The 20,789-nt window shown below is 42.8% G+C and overlaps 2 protein-coding genes across 10 annotated transcripts in view; one reads left to right on the top strand and one right to left on the bottom strand.

Moving 5' to 3' along the window:
• Nucleotides 1–20,789, bottom strand: part of PECR (peroxisomal trans-2-enoyl-CoA reductase) — a 38,475-nt gene that overhangs the window by 9,943 nt on the left and 7,743 nt on the right. The window contains exons 3-5 of one of the 5 annotated variants that reach the window (XM_046943624.1): nucleotides 6,444–6,776; nucleotides 3,724–5,208; nucleotides 1,188–1,321 (exon numbers count right to left, since the gene is read on the bottom strand). In XM_046943624.1, coding sequence (XP_046799580.1) covers nucleotides 1,188–1,321; nucleotides 3,724–3,796 — 207 coding nt within the window. In that variant the 5' untranslated portion in view covers nucleotides 3,797–5,208; nucleotides 6,444–6,776. Of the gene's footprint in view, nucleotides 1–1,187; nucleotides 1,322–3,261; nucleotides 3,393–3,723; nucleotides 6,777–20,789 lie in introns of those variants that run through there. The other 4 variants (XM_046943623.1, XM_040703454.2, NM_001006522.2 and 1 more) reach the window with 4 other exon arrangements.
• On the top strand, nucleotides 3,443–20,344 carry TMEM169 (transmembrane protein 169). 5 transcript variants are annotated; one of them, XM_025152585.3, is made up of 5 exons: nucleotides 3,443–3,562; nucleotides 3,891–3,986; nucleotides 13,146–13,189; nucleotides 13,988–14,423; nucleotides 16,506–20,344. In XM_025152585.3, exons 4-5 carry the CDS (start codon nucleotides 14,120–14,122, stop codon nucleotides 17,123–17,125), a joined length of 924 nt encoding a protein of 307 aa, XP_025008353.2. In that variant the 5' UTR covers nucleotides 3,443–3,562; nucleotides 3,891–3,986; nucleotides 13,146–13,189; nucleotides 13,988–14,119; the 3' UTR covers nucleotides 17,126–20,344. The 5 variants fall into 5 exon arrangements, with proteins under 5 accessions (XP_025008353.2, XP_015145533.2, XP_015145535.2 ...); XM_015290047.3 differs by lacking the exon at nucleotides 3,891–3,986; XM_040703887.2 differs by lacking the exons at nucleotides 3,443–3,562; nucleotides 3,891–3,986 and adding an exon at nucleotides 8,089–8,142.

Below are 20,789 nucleotides of genomic sequence, written 5' to 3'. Positions count from 1 at the left end.
TATATATATATTCACCTGCAGAAGGCTATTAAGCATGCCAGACTATTCCCTGTAAGAACACTTTCAGCAAAGAACCTCTTCTCTTTCCTGTTGCTTTAATCATGCAAGTTACCCTCTGACATCTGCCACAACCTATTATAGCCCACTGCTGATGCTGGTAAATACAAACTTAAAATTCACTGGTAGGTGAAGTGACATACTGCACAGCCTGAGGGTTCTTCTCCCTCAGGAAAAAAAGGCTAAGAATATCATTGTAAATATTTCATGGCTTGAGCTGTTCCATGAGGGAAGAGTTTGTTATTTGGTTTATGGTTGTATGTTAGGATACTTCCAGAATCCACATAGCTTCTAAAGGTCATTAATATTTCTTTAAGTTCTGGCAGATTTTAACAGAGGCTTTAAAAGGTTAAGAAAATAGTAGCAATTGATCACTGGACTGTTTTATAGCAGTTTTAAGTTAAGCCTGGCATGATGTTGGATTCCTAAATGTTTAATTACATAGATAAAAACTGAAAGATGAATGCTGACTTCTGAAGAACCTGGATGAAGTACTTCTGCTCTTGATCTTCCAGTTCTTGTAGTATAAAAAGGAAAATCTGCTGTGACACTGAGAGAGCAAAACTTACTTAGGACTGAGAGCAAAAGTTCTGCACACCTCAAATTGCAAACATAATGTGAAACATATAGGAAAACAGTATTTTTTCCCTTTAATATGGGCAAAACTAAAAATGCAGGGTACATCTTAGGTTTACTTGGGTCAAGCCACAAGAATTGAGATCCTACGCTCTGACTTTTGTTTGAAGGAACAACTCTGAACGTCTCCATCTTCACAACTAACTGCCCTCTTACTGGTGTCACAGAAATGTGACACAGAACCCCATGAAGCAGGCTCTGGGTCAGCTCTAAGAACACAACAGTTCCAAAGCATGCTTCTCACAAAAACCAGTAGAAATAAGTATGCGCAGTCAGGAAAAATCTGTGACTAAAAATGTTTTCTTGCTTAGTTGCTAAATTATCTTCTCTTAGAATGCACAGTTTTATTTAGATCAGTTCAAGTGTTTTACTGCACCAGTCCCCTGATCTGAGGTACTTCTGAGGCCCAGCAAGTAACTTTGGATGACTAAGGATTTATAGACACAATGTACTTCTGATGTGTTAAGCCCCAGAACAAGACTATTAGTCATTACCTCCTCTTCTTTACGGATATTGCACTGTATAGGAGTCACTTTGGCAGGACTCATTGAAGAAAATGTATTATTCAGTTCTTCTGCAGTGGCTTTTAATCGGTCAAATCTACGAGATGCAATAACAACACTGCAACCTGGGGAGACAGAACAAAAAAATCTTTCAGTTTAGTCAAAATTGCAGTTATCCTAGGCTAATAGTATTGAGGAGGTATTTTGTAGGATATGCATTTATTAGTCACTGAGGAGAAGATACAATGAAGAAATTCTTGCTAGAGAGAAAGGAATGACTGATGCGAGATGCTTCTTAGCAACAAGATCCCAGTGTGCCATGCAAAGAACAACCAAGATAAAAATGGCACTGTTCACTCTCCTTCCTGCAGAAGGGAGGATAGCCTGTGAGTTGCAGTCAGAGTAGCTTTCAGATGTGACTTTGTAGCTCTCCTTCAAGCCTGCCTCATTTCACAATTATGTGACATAAATGTTTCAGCTGGTCTTGATTACAAAAACTTCCTCCTGAAACTACTAAAATAATCTTACTGTGACTCTATCCACAATTTTGACCAGGAGTGAGTAAATGTAATGTTCTGCCTTATAACCCTACAGTCTAAGGCAGAGCATGATACAGTTGTGAGATTAATTTTGATCTGCAGACTATAGACAGCAGGAACAGAGGCTTCCCCAGGGCATTTCCACTTGCTGCATAATCCCAGATCAGAGGGGGGGGGGGGGGGGCGGCCTAGTCAGGTGCTCAGACCTTCTGCTCCTGGAAGTAGGACTCATGCATGTAACTGGGGTACAAAATTACCAGTAAGCATTCACATAACAAACAGATTAGTTTGCTGTCATCAGAGGGCTAAGGATAGATTCAAGTCTGGTGATTGTCACCGCAGACTAAAACAGATCCCACCAAATTAATCCTAGTATGATACAATACAATTAATCCTAGTACAAATCCACTAGATGTGCCATTTTGGCCAGGTGGGAGGCCTCATTCTCACCTTCCTCCTGGCACAGTCTTAGTATCCCAACAGAAGCTATCCTTTCCTCACATCAGCTCTGGTGCTCTTCTGCTTAAACATAAATGAATTCAAAACACTAAACCAGCCAAAAAAAGTTAACGTTTTGCCAGGTGTTTTTTTTCTTTTGTTGCTATTTTGCAGTGGAATTTGGCCTCTCATGTGATCAAACAAACACCAGAATCAACTCAAAATAACTTGTGGGAGTAAAGAACAGCAAGCTGTTCATTTGGCTCAGGCGCTCTCCTGAAACTATATATAAAACTTATGTTTAAAAAAAAAAAAGGCAAAACTTCTACTAGAAGAGTGTGCTGCAACTATGAATCCCTGGGAAAAGGGCCTTCACCTTTGATCACCAGCCATCTTGAAGTAGCACATGAGAAGGTGTTAAGACTGAGGTCTCCTGGGCTTTTTTTTTAGGTGAGGGACTCAGTCACCTGCACAACAGCCTGAGTTCATGAAACGGCACACATCACCAGCAATTAATGCTAAATCCTGACTCACTATAGCACTTCAGTGTTTATTTACAAACACACTGCAGAATAATGCCCAGCAGAAGGCTACTTTTGCTGGACGTGCTGATGTAGGAGGGGGCAGGATCTAACTCTCAGGAAAACTCGGCATCTATTGCACAAACTGTTATTGCTTCAGTGGAGTCTGTATTTATTTTCAACAAAGAATGACCAGACCGTTTCCTGCAATGGCCAAGGTGGGCAGGGACAGATGCACTTCCAGACAAAGGACTTAAATCTCTGCAAAAGCCACTGAGGAAAATGGGACTACATACAGCGTGCATCATAACCAGCATTATCTGCCACTGCTCGCAGGTATTTGCTGTCCAACCAGCCTTTCTTCGGAAAAAAAAAAAAAGCTTATAGCCTGAAGTGTATGGTATACGTGGAAATGGTTCCCAGCAGGAGAGGCCTACGCCCCATAAGCTCACCACAAACCCGCTCACCGAGCGCTACGACCGCCGAACGCCCTACGCCCCCTCACCCGAATCCTCAAGGCCCTCACCCCTGCACCCCCCCGCCCCTCTTCGCTTCACACCCGCCCACCTAACGCCAGCAAGTCGGCGGCGATGGCCTTGCCGATGCCGGTGCCGCCGCCGGTGACGATGGCCACCCGCCCGCTGAACAGCCCCGCCGCCAGCAGCCCGCGCCGCGCCGCCATCTTTCCCCCCTCGCACGCAGCGGGCCGCCACCACCCCGCCACGTGACGCGCCGCCCCGCCCGCGCCGGGGCTGAGAGCCGGGGACGACGACGACGGCGGCGGCGGGCGGCGCTGTGCGGGGCCCCGGCGGCTCGGGAGGGAGCGGGCCGCGGCGCGGCTCCGGGGCCCCGCGGGCGGAGCGGGCAGGTAAGCGGCTGCGGGTATCCGCGGGCGGGCCGCGGCACTTCCTCGACCCCAGGGCGGCCCCCGGTCGCGTTTGCCCGTAGGACTGCGTGCTGCGGGGGGAAGCGGTGCGGACGCATCAGCGAGCCGAGCGGAGCATCCCGGTGACTCGTGGCCGCCCGTACCTGCTGCCTCCCTGCAACAAAGCCCTCCACCTGGCTCCATCCGTAGCGCGCTGGCTTTAAGGGAGCGTTTCATTGTGTTGTAGTCTATCGCATTGTGCTTCGTTTCTATTTATTCGTGAAGAAAGTGTACTTTTCCCAGCACTGCGCGTTCTTCCATGTTGTTTTAGGTCTCCCGAAGCAGGAGAGCGCAGCCCGCAGTGTCCCCAACATAGCCATCTTGTGCCGTGATGCCACAGTCGTGTTTTCTTACTTAAAAATGCTCGGTGAGTTCAGCCGGCACAGAGGGCAGTCAGCGTCTGTCCCGCGATGAGGTGACAGAGCATCTCAGTGCTTTGCAGGTGGCTTTAACCAGCGCTGATGTGCCCAGGGGTGGGTCGGTGTGTGTGTGTGTGTGTGTGTCCTTCCACGCATCACCTCTGTCCTTTTCAGTAGGTGTTCAAAAGCGTATCTTTCAGTTGCATCCTGTAGGAGAGCTGGAGGAAGGGAATAGAACCGTGTATTGATGAAGTGGGAGATTCGCTGTGTCTCTTCTGCTTTTCTCATTCGTTAAGTGGTCTCGTTTATTTTCCCCGGAGCATACTTTAAATCAAAGCACATTGCAAGATAACGCCTTCATGCTGTAGTTTGGTTTCAAAGGAAGGTGAATTCCCTCCTTTTAAGTGTGTAGAAAGAGAGGCATGAAGAAGTTGCAGCCTGTCCATGCTTACCCAGCAAAGGGTGAGAAGCCAGAAGCAGATCTCTGCATGGTGACTTAGCCCAGGGAGGCACCAAAGCTGCCTTCCGGATGGGTTAAAATGTGCAGAGTACTTTGATGTTACTTACTGGAGACAAGACACAGAGGGTGACACTGCAAGATTTTTCCCCCCCCCTCTCTTTCAATCATCTTCCACAATCTGGAGGCTACACAGATCCCCATTAATTGTCTCTGGATGCCCTACATATTTAAGGCAGGCTGTAGCAGAGAGATCTTTAATTAATCCCAGGGAGAAGCACTCGCTGGTGCTAGTGAACTAGATCTTCGAGCCACGGGCTGGCAGGGAAAATCTGGCTGGGTACTGTTTGTGGTACTTGCTTGTTAGATTTCCTGGAGAGCCCAGTCAGAGGGTTTTTCTTCCACGCTGAGATAAGTAACTTGTTTCCCATGAGGTTTTACAATTTCTCAGTAGCCATGGAAATGCCATAAAGAAGAGGCTTAACACATTAGGTAAGGTTCCGTGAGTGATGGGCAGGAGGATAAAGGGAAAGGAATAAAGACCCGAGAGAAAGGGGGCAAGAGAAGGAGGCAGCCATTCCTTAGCAGTTGGCCCCTTCTGGTAGAAGATGATCCACACACAGCTGAGCTGGGATAACCAATTTTCATGGCTATTTCCTGCAAGTCAGTGGTTTCTAGCAGTGTTGTGTGGGTTGTCTTTGCAACAAGGATTCAGGTTGTATCTTTGTGTGAGTTGGTTGTACTCCTGTGTTTGAAATTCAAAATGATTTAAGCTGAAAAGAAGAAAATCTTATTAACTGAAATCAATTTTAATCTTCTCTTACACTTGTGCTTTCTTATTCACAAAGAAACGTTCATTTCCTTCTGCTGGTTGCATTAAAATGTGATGGTATGTCACTATGCAGCCATAGCAGTAAAGGCAGGAAGCAGAAAGCCATTCCTCTGTATTATTCTATAAATTTAGTGTTTGGATTCTTAATTTTTGTGTATTAGGAAATAGTGTCTGATTAGACAGATTTGTTTGGTTGGTTTCTTTTTCTAACCTGAAATACGTCAGGTTGCATCTGGGAGAAAATAAGTATGCCTTTAAAGCTTCAAAGCATTCATTTTCTTCTTTTAATGCTAAAACCTACTTATTTTTTTCCCTTGATGTGTCTATCACCTAAACATTAACCATTTAAAATTAAAATGACACTCTTAAGAAAAAATAATTCATCAGTAGTTGTTTTTTCCATTTGTCAGCTCTTCAGAGTTGTGCAATTAGCACATCATTCTTTAGCATCTACTCTTGTATTTACAGATTGACAGGAAAAACTAGCTCTCCTATTTTTTTTAGCTCCCATATTGTCTCAGCTTTGAATGAACTAGTTCAATTTGTTGAGATGAATAGGAAACTCTGCATTTTCAGAAAAGGCTGCTTTTGTCCAAAGCCGATTTTGTGCTTTGCCAGCCTATGGCTCAGCTATTCAGCTGATGACATCTGCCAGTCCAGTGCTCTGCCATGCTTTAAAAATCCCAGCAGAACATTTACTGCTTTAATATTCCTTATAGCCTGCAGTCCTTCATGCGGTTTTGTACAGTCACTCTGTGCCCTCCAACAGCTAATAATCTATGTTGGCAAGGGGGAACGTCTCAGAGTCATTAAATACCAACCTGATGTGGGCTCCAAACAGGACAGAAACCTCAGTGGGATCCAAATCCTGACCAGTAGTACCACAGAGAGGTAAAAGCAGAGGAGATATAATGAAAAATATCCTAGTGTTAGAGACAAAACCTTACAGTCAAAGATGGTTTATGACAGAGTTTCTGGTAGTTAGCCTGCAGAAAAAATGTCAGGCTCCAGCTTTGGCTGCATCCCATGGATGCTCCAGGTTTATGTGTTTTGTCTCTTGGGATACCAAATTACACAAAGTATAACAATCGTTTCTATCCTGCTATGCTTATTACAAAAAATAGCTGGACTGAGCCCAAACTGAATGAAAAACAGTATGGGTTTCTGTTCCCTTACCTCTCTGGGCTCTTCTATGGGAATCACACAAAGGGCCTCTTCAGAAGTCCCTGTCACTCTCACCTCCTGTCTGTGCATTCTGTGCTGTGATGGTTGTTCCTTTTCATCGTCTCCTGCTGGCACGTAAGAGCCTTTCATGACTTCTGGATTCCTGGGCAGTCCCATGTGATGGTCAGGTTCTCCGGCCAATCCATTTTTTCATGAGCTTCCCCACTGAGAAGGGACTTTGCTCTCCAGGATATCTAAGGGGATAGCAGTCTAACTAGGAGATAATCAGGATTTTTCAGAGCACATCCTCTTTCGTCAGTGTCCCTAGGAATTTCACTCCAGTGACTAAAAAAAAAAAGAGGAGACACCATACTGAAAGTAGAGTTTGTAATCACACAAGATGTAGAGTACCAGTATCAAATAGCTTGAAATTGGTATGCAGCTACGTTCTCAATAATCACACACCCCACTGACACCATATGATATTGACACATTCATTTGTTTGCAATTGAAAGTGCTGCATTTTTAATATGCTGGCATCATGGATCTGTATCTGTGCTTGTATCCAATTGAGAGTCCCCTGAGCCAACTAATTCCTGCTGCTGGAGATACTGTCAAAGTGTCTTAGATTATATTTACTGTGCAATGCATTAAACAATCCTGAATCATTCCCAGGGGACCTTCCAGTTCTCTCTCTCAGTCTGCCTATTAACACGTCCCAGGATACAGCTGGGTGTTGCTCACATAAAGCTCTGAGCTGAAGCCCTTAAATATCTTGACCAAATAAGAACTCAAAGATGTAGTTCTGTGCAAGTATTTTTCAGATAATCCTTGCTCTGTTGTTACTCTTTTCTTGGCATCTGCTTGGATGCCCGGAGGAGGCACAACACCAGTTTGGTGTGTGGAAGAAGCTCTTGGTGCATCTTCTAATCCTGCTTAATATAAAACCTTCCAATTGAGGATGTATCACAAAAACAGATGCTATGTCAATCACAGCCTGGGGCATTGCTATGGAAGCAGGATGCTGGTGTAATTGACTTGTTTCTACTCATCCTACGGTACCATGTAGTCCAACAAGGTCGAGGTGGGTAAGCCAGGAATTACAACAGACAACTGCTGTTTCAAGGTGCAGGGTGACCCACTTTGGGCAAATGCTGAAGTGAGGGGTAGCATAGGGGAAGAGACGGCGAGCATGTTTTTTCTTTACCTAGAGATTTTGGCACATCTTTTAAATTTATTCAAGATGTAGACCTAAACCACCTGGATTGCTTTGAGGATTTCAGACCATCCTCCATTTCCAAGTCATGGTCCTTTTGAAGTCTTGGTTCCCCATAAAGGCTCTCATGCATGTGCCATGCATTGAATTTTTCACAAAGTGTAATTAATGTAAGGAAACAGATCATGAGGAGATAAGGGAGAAACAGCACTTCAGGCTTTTGCTCTTAATAAAGGTAGACCAGCAGAGTTTGGGGAGTTGTAATAAGTCAATGTCGTGGAAATGCTAACTCACAGCTTGAACCAGTGATGAGCACCTGGTGGGAAGGCAGGGCTAACTCAGGGGAGCTCAGGTGCATGCAGTGCACCTGAGTGACCAGAAGGGGTGGAGCCAGGATCCATCCCTTCTCAGACTTCATTTAAGGATTGGCAGTATAGGTAAGGGTGACTTGCTGAAGGTCTCTGCCTACCTGAAGACCTTACAGGCCTTCTGAAGGTAAGCAGTTTTTTGTTTTTTTTTCTCTTATTTCTGCACTCACTGTTGTTGTATCTGAGTGGATCCTCATTTGCTGTGGCCTGAGTCCTTGCTGTCTTGTTGTGTTTTCCATTGTGTTACAGTTAGTATGCAAGAAAAATGATCAGGTCATTTTTTTAAATATAAAAATGTATAGCTATGCTTGTATACTGTTTCCTGGACTTCATTAATGTTGACCTACGCAGCAGTTGTTATTCTCTGACATTTGGAAAAGTTATGGAACAGCAGCAGGAAAAAAAAAAAAGGGCACTTTAGAGCGTATCTCTTTTATGAATTGGATCTTGACTTTTAAAAAAGTCTTTGAAAATGTCATCCTAAAGCAATTCAGTGTAAAGCTCCTTTTCCCTACTTCTGTTTTAATTTTGGCTGTATCTGTAGAATGCTTTCAACAACCATTTGAGTGTTTCACATAAAGGATGGAAGAGGGCAGGGAGAGTGATGGTCCTGAGCCACGCAGCATGGCAGCACAGTTGGTGAGCCCTCCATACAAATCCAGGTGACTCTGATCTTGCTGAACTGCAGCTTCAGCATAGGTGCATCTGTGCTGGCCAGGTTCTTGTCACCAACTGCATTGGTCCAGAAGCTGCTCAGTAGCCATAGTGTGGGGCAGCACTAGCACTAATCATGCCTGTTGACAGGCAGAGCCATTTGCCTGTGATAAATTAGGATGCCTGAGTATGCAGGCTGTCACTTGCCTGCTCTTCCTTTTGCTTTTAGCTCGTGCTTTTAGCACTTCCAGATCCTGAGGGGTTGGCAAGGAGCTCCATTAGCAAATACCCATTAAGTTTTTGTTAGTAGAGGTCATCTTACTGTGTCCACTCTATCTGTATAGAGTATATCTATATCTACTGTATCCACTCTACTCTCATGCTTAGTGGTTTTGGCAGTCCAGCTTGAATTTTGCTCCTGCCTTGATGCATACTCAGGGGTATGGCCTTTTTCTTGTCTCTCCCTCTTTCCACAAGAAATTAAAATGCTTTGAAGCTTGTGGATTTAGCAAAGAGGGAAGGAGGGGTGTGATTTATGAGCTTTGCTACTTGCTTTCTACTACCCTGCTGGGAGTCCGTAAGCAGGTGTTTCTCTTTGTGCCTCTTGCTATTCTACACAGACACTTAATGCAGCCTTGTGATGGACCACTGCCATAAGGTCTATTTTTCCTCCACTTCCTTCTTCTAGATGTGGCTGCATAGTGAATGTGATGAGGGGATTTGTTTAGCTGGAAACAATGTTTTATTTTCTTTTAAAATGCAAAAGGCTTGTTTTCAGTAAGGTAAGTCTCCCTGACAAGTTCATTGCAAGCTGCACAGATGCAACTACTGGTAGGAAGGAGCTCTTCTCACCTTGCCTTCTCACAGATCATTCATCACTGCCTTGCTATTTGCTGGATTGAAGTAACTGCGATCTAGTCTGTGCTTTTTCACCTTGAAGTAGAGATAAGTATCGTCCTCAGTTTCAGCAAGGTATGGTGAGGATGTGTATGTGAAAGATCATTTCAAATCATTTAGGTGAGCCCTACTGTTCAGCTCTTTCCTAGCAAAAGGTCTGAATTAGATGTGCTTTCTTATATGGGTCTTGCCTTGTATTTTCTTGGGTTTGAGGATGTATGTCCTGCATTGGACCACTTCATTTTGTCATAATGTAATTGACTGATGACAGATCTGTCCCAAACAGATACCATCTGTTTTTCATGTGTACAATCTGATAGCAGATAAACACTTCAAAAATATTAGGAATTGAAACTAATATTTTGGTTAATGTACGCTTAGGAAACACGTATAAAGTCAGAAGCAGTGTTGGGGATGGGGAGGGTATGGAGTGAAGGAAGCAAGTGAAGGACAACCTATGGTTGGAGAGCTCTCTCAGATGTTTGGTGTAAACTTTCCTTGATCTCTTCCCTCTCCTGGGTAGCCCTCAGTGCTCAGTTACAGGTTGTTTTTTGTTCTTGCAGATAACTCCTCTGGGACATGCATGAAGATATGGTGTCAGTTCTTATGTGTTGTACATGTTATGTGATTATAAAAATAAAAATCGATGCTCCTCGCTACTTACTCCTTGTTTTTTCCTTTTATGTCTCCTCTGAGCAGTCATAAAAAGGTTACTTGTGCAGTGGCAAGGATTTAAAATCAAGGATTTTGTGGTATGATGCTTCCTTCCTGTCTGCATTCGAACCGGATAATTTCTCTTCTGTTAGCAGCAGCATCAGCCCCTGAAAGCCTTCCTTTGACCTCAGTGGTGCAAGACCAAGCTTTTAGGCTCCTGTTTTGTATGTCAAAGACTACTACTGTCACGGGAATTGTATGCAGCAGTAGCTTTCCTGCATAGTAACAGAAAACTGTGCTTCTAAAAATTCCTCTACGGAGTGTTTTTGCAGAGCCACTTCCCCAGGGTGTTCCATCTGTTTTCACACAGAGATTAATAACAAATTGTTTGGCTATATACTGTCTCTAAAACTTCACCATTTCTTTTTCTTCTCTCACACGGTTACTTGGTTCCTGTCTCCCTCTGTGTTCCTACGTGGGAGATGGTCATCACTTGTATCGGCAGCACAGCAGTTGTCGTGCTTCAGCCCCACAGCAAGGCTTTGAGGGTTGGAGATCTCAGTGTGCGTGGCTGGAAGAGTTGGTGGTATGGATGGTTGTGTAGTGCTGAGGGCTTGCCTTATTCCCAGGGGACATCGAGAACAGCGGAAGACTATATTTAATGTATAATATGATACACTGCAGGAGCCCACTTCTTGTTCATAACTGTGGAGGAAAATATTCCCAGCAAAAATGGGACTCAAATAGGAACTTTTGGATTTAGCAGCAGCTCTGAGAGATGTGGGGTTGGTAATAGTGTTTTGAGGTGCTATCTTCAGGAGGTCAGGACTGGGCAGTGGAGGGTATCTTTGCTGCTGTGTTGTCAGAAACAGCTGAGAAAAGTAACACATTTACTGTGAAAACAAGCTTAAGATCAGGAAGGATACTTGTGTTCTTTTAATCTGATAATTCCCTAATACAAGTCAAAGAGCTTCCCGACAATAATACCTCTTAGGGTTGAGTATCAGTGACCAAACTGCTGTCACGATAGCCAGTCTAGATTTGGAAATTTCCAGTGATGGTTCAATTTTCCAAAGCCCTCATGGATGTATTTGTTAAAACACCTACCTAACGTCTGCTGTGTATTTTTATCTGTCAGCTTTTTATCTTGTTGCATTCTCCTTTGCTGGATTAGAGGGATCTTTTTCACCATGTTCTTGTTCTGATGTAGGGAACATACACATCTGCTCAGTAATTAGCATTCTGTCTGACTGATGAGGATAAGAACTGGACACAGATTTCCAGAAGCAATTGTACCTGTGCCAAATTGAAAAGTAACATCACATTTCTCCTCCTTGCATGGTCAAGGTTAACATAGTCCTTTAGGCTTTGGCATTATGCTGAGAACTGATGTTAGCTTATTGTCTGCTGTGAGTTAATGAAGATTACAGCTGGATAAACTTTTTTTTTTTTAAAAAAAAAAGCCTAACCACAAATCTTTGCCTTTAGCTTTGGGCTTTTTTAATGTTACTGGCAAGTTGTCCCCTATTCAAGGTAGTAGGAGCTGAGCATAGAAACTGCAGTCAGGAAGTTTGGGAATCTAATCCCAAATTAACTTTCGTGTGTCCAGAATTTTAGAAGGTCACTCAAGTAGTGATGCTTTCAGTTTCATGGTGACTCTAGGCCTGCTTTCTTTTTTCCAGTTTCTGGAGGGGAATGTTACTGTGGTCTCGGACTCATTGTGCTCAATCAGGTGACTTTGCAATTTCACAGAGACAAAACATGTTTTACTGCCGGTCCTTAGAATAAAATGTTAAAACCTATTTGTACCTCTTGCACAAATTTACTACAAAGAATTAATTTATTCCATAGAATAAAATGATTCAATTTCTCCCATAAAGGTATTTTTAAAAAACATTAAATGAAAACTTGCATGAATTCCAATGGACATGCGGAAATCGTGGAGTTCTGCTGATGTTAATTATTTAAGAGTTAGAGCTTACTATCTATGAAGTCAATGGCTGGTTTGCTTTGGAGCTAAAAGGGGAGAAATTGGAAGCGAAGTGTTAAATTTCACTGTGAAGTTTCTTGCATATGCCATTGCTCTTTCATATCATGGTATGTGAAAAAACTGGCTACCTGCACACTGCTTCAAAACAGATATAAAGGCCAAATTCCTCAGGCAGATGAGGTATAAGACTGTAGTGAAGAACTGCTGCTTCTTTGTGACTTTGGGGCGGGTTATTTCTTTTGGTGAGACATTATTTCTCACAGACATTCAAAAGGGGCAAAATTCCCTTACAGGTTTTGCTCCATTTGCTGTTGGTATTGGGGTTGTGGATGTTTTCTGCAAATTCAGGCATATGCTTTTTACGTGGCAGGTGTGATCTCAGATGGCAATTTAAACAGTCTGTTGCATATTGCAAAGCTGGCCGAGATGTTCCTGTGCCCAGTAATTTAGAAGCAGTCTGACTTCTAGGATAGGCAGAATGACTTTTGGATTCCATTTTATGTGTTGTCTGATCACTGTGGGAGATTTATTTCCTGCAATGTGAAAAACAATCTGAATTGTTGAGTTTCTTAAAGCCACAAAGGGTTATACAGTGTCAATTGGTCATAGTCTTCAGCATTAACATAATACAATTAAAAGTTTGTGTATCTGTGTGCGTGGGGGGATGTGCAAGACCTAAATAGGCTCTTCAGCAGAGGGTGGTCGGGCATGGAACAGGTTCTCCAAGGCAGTGGCCACAGGACCAAGCTGCTGGAGTTTGAGAAGCATTTGGACAACCCATTCTTTTACATATGTAATTATTCAGTGAAGTTCTTCAGAGTTAAAATGTTATTCATTGTAGTCAGATTTGTACCTAAATACTTCATGAATATTTGGCACAGCTGTTTTTTTTAAATGTTAAGAATCCTGAGAAGCATTAATCCTGTGTCTCGTAGGTTCATGGAGCAGGACTTGACTGCCTTGATGCATGTTCAATCATGTGAGTTCTACTTATGCGGCATTCCCGTAGATAAATGTCATTTGGTATTACTGGTAGTTCTGCTTGAGTGAGAAATAATTTATAATCGTTATAAATATTTATGAAACATTGTTGTTTTTCTCTCTGAGCAGTCAGAAGACTTTGCTGTCATTCTGAATTCCCCCCAGTGAAGTCATCTGCGTAGTAATTTTCTTTAAATCTACTGTATATGCTATATTTTAAGGTCTGACAGCACCGCATGATGCTAAATTAATACACGTTGAAATATCATTCGTTTTGACATCATTTGATTACTTTTTGTAATATCCTCACAATGGGCAGTAAATCAGAAGACAAGTAAAATTAGGAAAGCTGGCACCAATACAGCTATCATAAAGTAGGATGTGTCTGCTGCTGTTGTCTCTAAGCTGGGCCAGTCCTGTAAATCAGTCAGCTTGATTTTTGTCTGCGGATTCAATATTTCATTCTCATGCATGTGGGCCAAAACCTTTGTCTTCTGTTTGCTTCCAGCATTGCAGAGGCATATTAAAAAAAATATAATAAGCTGTGCTTGTTTAATCTTATAAATGTCATAAACTCTTTCCCCTTCCAATATCTTTTTTTATTCCTAATATTTAAAATGGAACCTAACAGTCAAGGTTAGGTGATATTACATAACATATATCTATGACAGTAATGAAGATCAGATCAGCAGGTGATGTTTAAACCCATTGGAAGTAACCCTTTATACAAAAGTTCTGTCAAATTTTTCTGCTTGGTGTGAAATAGACCCTTTTTCTGCCTTCTCTCTCATTCTAGGCTGGGAATGGAGTGTGTAATTTGGATATCAGCAGTAGGGCATCGTATCAAAACAAAGCATCTGTGGGACTGCTTGTCGAATGAATGACTTCTAACTGCAGGAGCTGTTAGGCTGGAAACAAGTGCTACAAGATGCCAAGCGAGGTGCTTGAGAGCGGTAGTGGGCTGGAGGACACAGTGCAAAAAGAGAGCAAATCTGGAAGCCACAGCCCTCGCCATGGATCTGTGAGGAGGGCTGTGACAACTGCTGTCACCTTCGATGGAGAAGCTACTATGGACCGGAGGAAAAAGAAGAAGAAAGAGTCCCGTCCTGAGTCAGTAATAGTGTATAGGTCAGAGAATGAGAATAAGGTGGAAGAGGAGCAAGCAGATGAAGAAGGAGGGGAAAGGAGCTCTGAAGAAGGCTCCAAGTTCCTGGGTCAGTCCGTGACTGATGGTATGTATCCCTGGGAACATTCATATTCCATAAATCATGGTGTCACTGGCAGCCAAGACAGTTAGGTTTACAAAAAGAGGTTGGAGCTCTTGCTGCCATTTTAAGATCAGAAAGGATGAAGGTTAGAAATACCTGCATTTGGAGGAATTAATGCTTTATAAGCCTCTTCTTGGATTCATAAGATTTACTGGGGTTGGTACAGAGGCTGATGGTGGGAGTCACAGGGACAGAAATGTAGGGTCCTCTTCCTCAGTCTGTTGGTGCCTTGCAGTGTAGACCTTGGGCAGGAATGTTGCCGGGTGTTGCCAGACAAATCCTTGCTCAAATAAAACTCTGTAAGACCAATGTGGTATTAAGAAGTAGGCATTCTTTAATGTGGCACTGGATGTGGGAGGGAATCTTTCCTCTTAATTGTGCACCCTGACAGAATGAAGGCACATCCCTTATTTACATTTGGGTATAATGTGCTTACATGCTTGGAGAGACATCTGCAGTGGTCTTGAGGTCTCTTCCCCACCTCTCTCATTTGCATCTTATGCTAGTTAATGCTGGGACTGATCTCCTTTTTAGCAGGCTAGATAGATATGCTAATTTTCAAGATCCTTCCAGAAGACACCAACAGCCTGGGGATAGGAGAAGCATGGCACCCTTCTTGACACTAGTGTGCACTGAGCTCATATGGAAGTCACTGTGGGACCAGTCATTTCCAAGATTTCAGGCAAGGAGTTTGAGTTCATACATGAAAACCCTATGAGACAAAAATCACTGTAGACTCATTTGGGGATCTTCTGCAGTTATTTGCAGATGCTAGTTGTTGTCCTGCTTTTGCTTTTAAATGTATGCAATAGGTAGGGATGATCTAGAGAAGTGCTGAGCATACTTTATATGTATGATGCTGTGGTCAAATATCCCTCCATGCCTAAAACAACTGTCTGTTAATTGAAAAGATGAAAACAGATAGATTTAGTGGCTCTACCTGCAATATGAAGTTTTATTCATTATCTCAGATTTGCTCTTGCCTTCTGTTTGTGTAGTCTCAGCACAGCTTCCTCTTTAAGACAGATTAATTTGTAAGGTCATCATAGGACACATCAGCCACTTTCACTTCTGATGTCTGTCACAGCTACCCTTGTGGGAAAGAATTGTGGGCAGCAGGTCCCACAGCTAATCCTCTTGTGAGTCAGCACTGTGGACTGAGAAGGGTTTAAATGTAGATGCAATGTGCTGGCCCTTCAGCCACACCAGATTCCCCATGATCTTAACCCCAACCTTCATGCTTCTCTGCTGTCATTCTGTTTTTTGTGTGCCACTGCTCAGCTTCCCTTTAAGAACGTCTGATTACTTCCTTCCAAGCAAGTCAGAATTAAGGCCAGGAAGAAGCATATTTTTAGAATTGCACAAGAGTTTATGCCCAGTGCCACTGCAGGGACTGTCCAAAACCGGTGTCACTTGGAAGCTAAGGTGTTTGTTATTTGGACACACATCTCAACACTTTCCTATTTGGTGCCTTTCTTGGTCCCTTAAAATGCGAATGTAATTATATGAGACTACGTGAACGTGAGACTTCACGATTTTCTAAATTGAAAATTAATTTAGATTGAGATAGTGCAAATGTAAAATGGAATAATAGCTATTCAAGTATAACTCCATGTGTGCATGTACTTATTCCCAGGTCTTGTTCATACTTAGTTAACTCACCTCAGGTGTTCATGTTGTTGAGGAATAAATCTGAGTCTAGTAGAGAAAATAGGCTTACTATTTTTTTTTTTATTCATTTACTCTGTCTTGTCTCTTCCCCATATGCTCCCACAGCACTTTTCTTTTGTATGTTGTCCCCAGTGCATATGCTGGAGTCTTCTCCCTTGTGATTTCTGTCATCTAGAATTCCTGTCCTTTTCCTTACTGGCTATTCTTTTTCTGTGATAGTCTTCATTAAAATGCACTGTTTCTTGTGTTCCATCTTTTTATTTAACTATAACTCCATCTGTGCTGTCTAATTGCGTTCAGGATCTTCGGAGAGTTGCACAAAATAAGCCACACAGAAAAGAAATCTAATGTGTATGATTTTATCTGTGTTTGTAGGTGTCTGGAACATGCCTTCAGACAGCCGATATGTCACCTTGACTGGAACAATCACCAGAGGAAAGAAGAAGGGTCAGATGGTGGACATCCATGTCACACTAACAGACAAAGAGCTGCAGGAACTGGCTAAGTCAAAGGAACCTCCTAAAGAAAGTGTACCTGAGAAGAAAAAATGTGATGTTGGGTTGGACAGAGGACCCCATATTGTCCTCTGGACCATCATCTGCCTCCCCATCATTTTTGTAGTATCCTTTGTGGTTTCATTCTATTATGGAACCATTACATGGTACAACATCTTCTTGGTGTACAATGAAGAGAGGACCTTCTGGCACAAAATCACCTTTTGCCCCTTTTTGATCATCTTCTACCCAATTATAATCATGGTTGTGTCTTTTTCCCTAGGCCTGTACTCAGCTGTGACCCAGGTATCGTGGTCCTTTGGGGACTGGTGGCATGCTGTCAGGGATATGGAGAAAGGCTTCTGTGGCTGGCTCTGCAGCAAGCTAGGTTTGGAAGATTGCTCTCCGTACAGCATTGTTGAGCTGCTAGATTCTGACAATATCTCAGGTAGTCTCTCTGGCAAGAGCTCTGCACAGGGGGTTGATACTTCAGCAGTTTGAGCCTTTGTCCTGGCTGACTATTTTTGTCATAAGCAAGTGGTTTTCATCTAGAAAATGACACTGATTTTTTTTATATATATATTTAAAAACAAACTTAAATAAAATACTGGGCTGGGAGTGCTCTTTAAGTGTCACAGAATGCAAGTGTGCTAGCTTCGTGTGGTCTGGGTGGGGAGGTGCATGGTTCTCCAGTGATTTGTCATCTATCTTAGCTAACTAGCTCTGGGGAATAGTAAGAAAATTCAGGTCTGTGAGGCTTGGGCTGTTTTGGGGTAGCAGATATGAGCTGAGAAGTTCACTTTAGGAAAATTAGACATCACTTGAGGGAAAAGAATATAACAGGGACCTCCTGATCCAGTGAAGTTTCTACCCAGGGGATGAACTTCAGGAGATAGAAACTCATTTATAGGCGAAGGCTAAATTGCAAAATATGTGCAGTTTTCCTAGAAAGGGGCCCCTTTCAGTCCTTTCAAAAAATAAACAAACTTTTCAAGTAAGCTAACTTGAGACAGTATCAGTTTGGGGGAAAAAAAAAAAAACAGCACTGCAACAGTTGTACCCAAACTTTCAGTGGGAGAACACAGCATAGTCTCTTGACAAAGGCACACTGAGATCTTTGCTGACCTGCAGCCATGTGCAGTGGAGGGCTCACTCAATAATGCATTGTGAAGGAGTGGACAAACATATCACCAAGCACCCTCAGGTGACTGTAGGTACAGATATATATGTCCTTAGGACACACCTGGCTTCGTTAGATGCCCTCCTAAAAGAAATGGGGCTACAGGAGTCTCATGCAAGGGAACAGCTGGGTATGCAGTGAAAACAGGGAAAAAACAGCTGCTCTGAGGAATGTGGTTGGTTTAGGTGTCACTGCAGTGTATATGTTGACTGGTGGCACTTTTTTTTTTTTAATGGAGATGAAGCTGAAAGTTGCTTGAGATGGGGAAAATCTCAGTGAAAAAGTCACTCTTGTTTTCAAGTTGCCCTTATGGAGGAGATGGTGAACCATCCAATTCAGAAAGAGAACAACGCTCAATATGCAGAATGTCCCTGTTAGTACCAGTGCAAATTGCATTAGTGCCTCAGCTCCAGAAATCTGCCTCACCATACCCTGCTTCCTTGTTAATTATGTAGAAGAGCAATAGATTGTACATCCTCCTCCCCTTGTGTCTCACTTTCATAACTGATTTTCCTTCTTTTGGGACTTTGCTTAGCGTCTTAATGGGCTCCCAAGCTAGGCTGAGGTGGTCACCATAGGCTGGAGAAATTTTAATAGTCTGTTTAAAAAAAAAAAAAAAAAAATCAGAAGCAAAAAAGTTCTTTGTTCAGACTGCAGTTGTCTGTTGAAGTTTTGGCCTAAAGAGTGCATGAGGAAAGTGAAGGAGAGGATTACTGGACTATAATGGGGTTTGAGTTACATATGTGAAACATCACAAACTTCCTGAGTGCTCTAGTTCAGCTGGTGCTGCTAGAAAGTCTGGCTCAACCCCAGCCCAGAAGGGCCCACAATTTGCATGTGCATAGGTAGGTAACTTATTAGTGTGCAGTCAATGTAGACTGTACAGTCATTCATGTCTGTATCAGTTTCACTACCGCAGTCTCCCTTCCAGAGGGAGAGCTGCTCTTAGTTGTTAGGTGTCTAAGAGAAACACTTAGAAATGGGATGTCACAGGAGTTAATGCTTTGCTTTGCACTCAAAGGATGATCCCACAGCTACACTGACTGGCTGTCCGGTCTAGGACACAAGGGAATGTGATGGATAAACAAGTCCATCTGATGTTCTAGGCCTGATATTAAGGAATAGGTGAAGTTGCTGTTGCATCCTTGGTCTGGGAGGTCCTGCCAAAGCAACCTCTTTAGCTTTGGTTTGAGAATTACCAATGTGAGCAGTGTACAAGTCAAATATCAAGAGTAGGCTCAGCCCTATGCTTTTCTGACAAAGCAGAGGTGTTCCTATGCTGAAGTACAGCCAGGCTGTTTGCTGCTTTCTGATGAACAGCTCTTGGTTTTAACTGGCTGAGTCTCAAGCAATGAAGTACCTTTCACAAGGCTGTTTCAGTTAGGGAGCTTGGTATGCCTCTGAAATTATAGAGAAGCTGAGAATAAGCAATGTCAGTGCCAGCAGTCTCTAGAAACCCAGCACAGCCACTCTGCTTAATACCCCTCCCCATGGAAATAGCAGGCTCCCACATGGCTGGAGAATGGTAAGAAGTGATGTTTAGCAAGCATTAATGGGGAGGAAGGCCCACTGGTAAGTTTTCCTGTTCTCTGACTGGAGTGACACTGCTGGTGTGAAAGAAGTGGATTGTGTTCGTTGGCCCCAACATGTGGCAAACAAGTGGGGAAAGGATGCCTGGCAAGCATGCATTACTGCAGAGGGAGAAAACCCAATTCAGCTGTCACTGCTACACAGCAGCTGTTCAAGGCTGGACGAAAGGCTGGGGTCAGTAGCACAAAGAGCCTTCGGCTTACAGAGGGCTTGAATGATAAATACTAGCTAGTTACAGAATACAATTGTGAAATGTCTGCTGAGCTGCAGGATTTGCTTTCAGGCTTGCAAACAGCCTGTGAGAGTGGAGACAAAACCAAATCTGTGCCTCTTACTGCTATGTAAACACAAAGGAGCATCAGAGAAGTTGTATTGCCCTCACTCTGCCATTGCAGCTGTGCTTCTGGGTACAGTGAAACCATTTGGGGGCCATCTTTTTGAAGATATTCTTGAATAATTAATCATGTGTTTTCTACTTTATTACATTTAACCAAGCTTGACTCCGCTCCAGCTGAAATCAGGGTGTTCTGCCACTGATTTTAATGGGAGCTAGTTTAAGCTTGGGGTTAGTTCTGGTGCTATTTTTAAAAGTTTTATTCAAACTTTTCTCAAAACAACTCTGGATAGCTTTCTCTCTTGCTTGTTATCCCCAGAGCTGTTTGCCTGCTGCAAAATATATAATCATAATCACTTGTTGTAATAAAAGAAAGCACAAGTTTTTGTCTTGTTCTACCTTTGCTTTCAGAAACTCAAAAATAATTTCTGCTTATGTGCCACTGCCAAACTGCAGGGAATTCCAGTGATTCTGATTGTTGAGTGTGTTTCTGGCTGCTGTAGTCTGAAATCTTAAGTAAAGACAGTGTATGTTTGCTGATTGTCATTTTTAATTGCATTCCCTTTTCCCACCCTTGCTGGCCTGGGTGGAGAATAAAAATGTATATGGCTTAGAAGAGTGTTGCTTTTATGCCTCTTCTTGATTTGTGTTAAGAACAGCACTGTGAGGTGGACACTGTCATTCAATGCTGATAATTGATTATAAGTCATTATCTTTGGAGACCCAATTTAAAGTGTGTCTGAAATGGTTCTGATTTACCTCTTATTAACCTGTGCTTACCCAAAACTTTTGGGTTTACTTTAGGTTCTGGATTCTGTTTCTACTTCATAGCAAATGAATGAATAGTTTCTTATTTAACTTCTTTCACTGTGTATCTGTTTGGTTTCCATAGCAAAATAGGAAGTACATTTAACTCTACAAATATGATCTATGTGTCTGTGACTTAGAGTTGCTATTTGCAGCTCTGCTGGGAAGATGTCTTACAATCCCTCATTACTCCAGATATGTCTGTTACAGTAAGTCAAAGGAGAATTCAATGATAAAGTTCTTTATTTGAGGTG

The sequence above is a fragment of the Gallus gallus genome, chromosome 7 (assembly GCF_016699485.2).
Source record: "Gallus gallus isolate bGalGal1 chromosome 7, bGalGal1.mat.broiler.GRCg7b, whole genome shotgun sequence".
Lineage (NCBI taxonomy): Eukaryota > Metazoa > Chordata > Aves > Galliformes > Phasianidae > Gallus > Gallus gallus.
The sequence above is the reverse complement of the archived record's forward strand: the minus strand, read 5'-3'. Positions and strand labels throughout refer to the sequence as shown.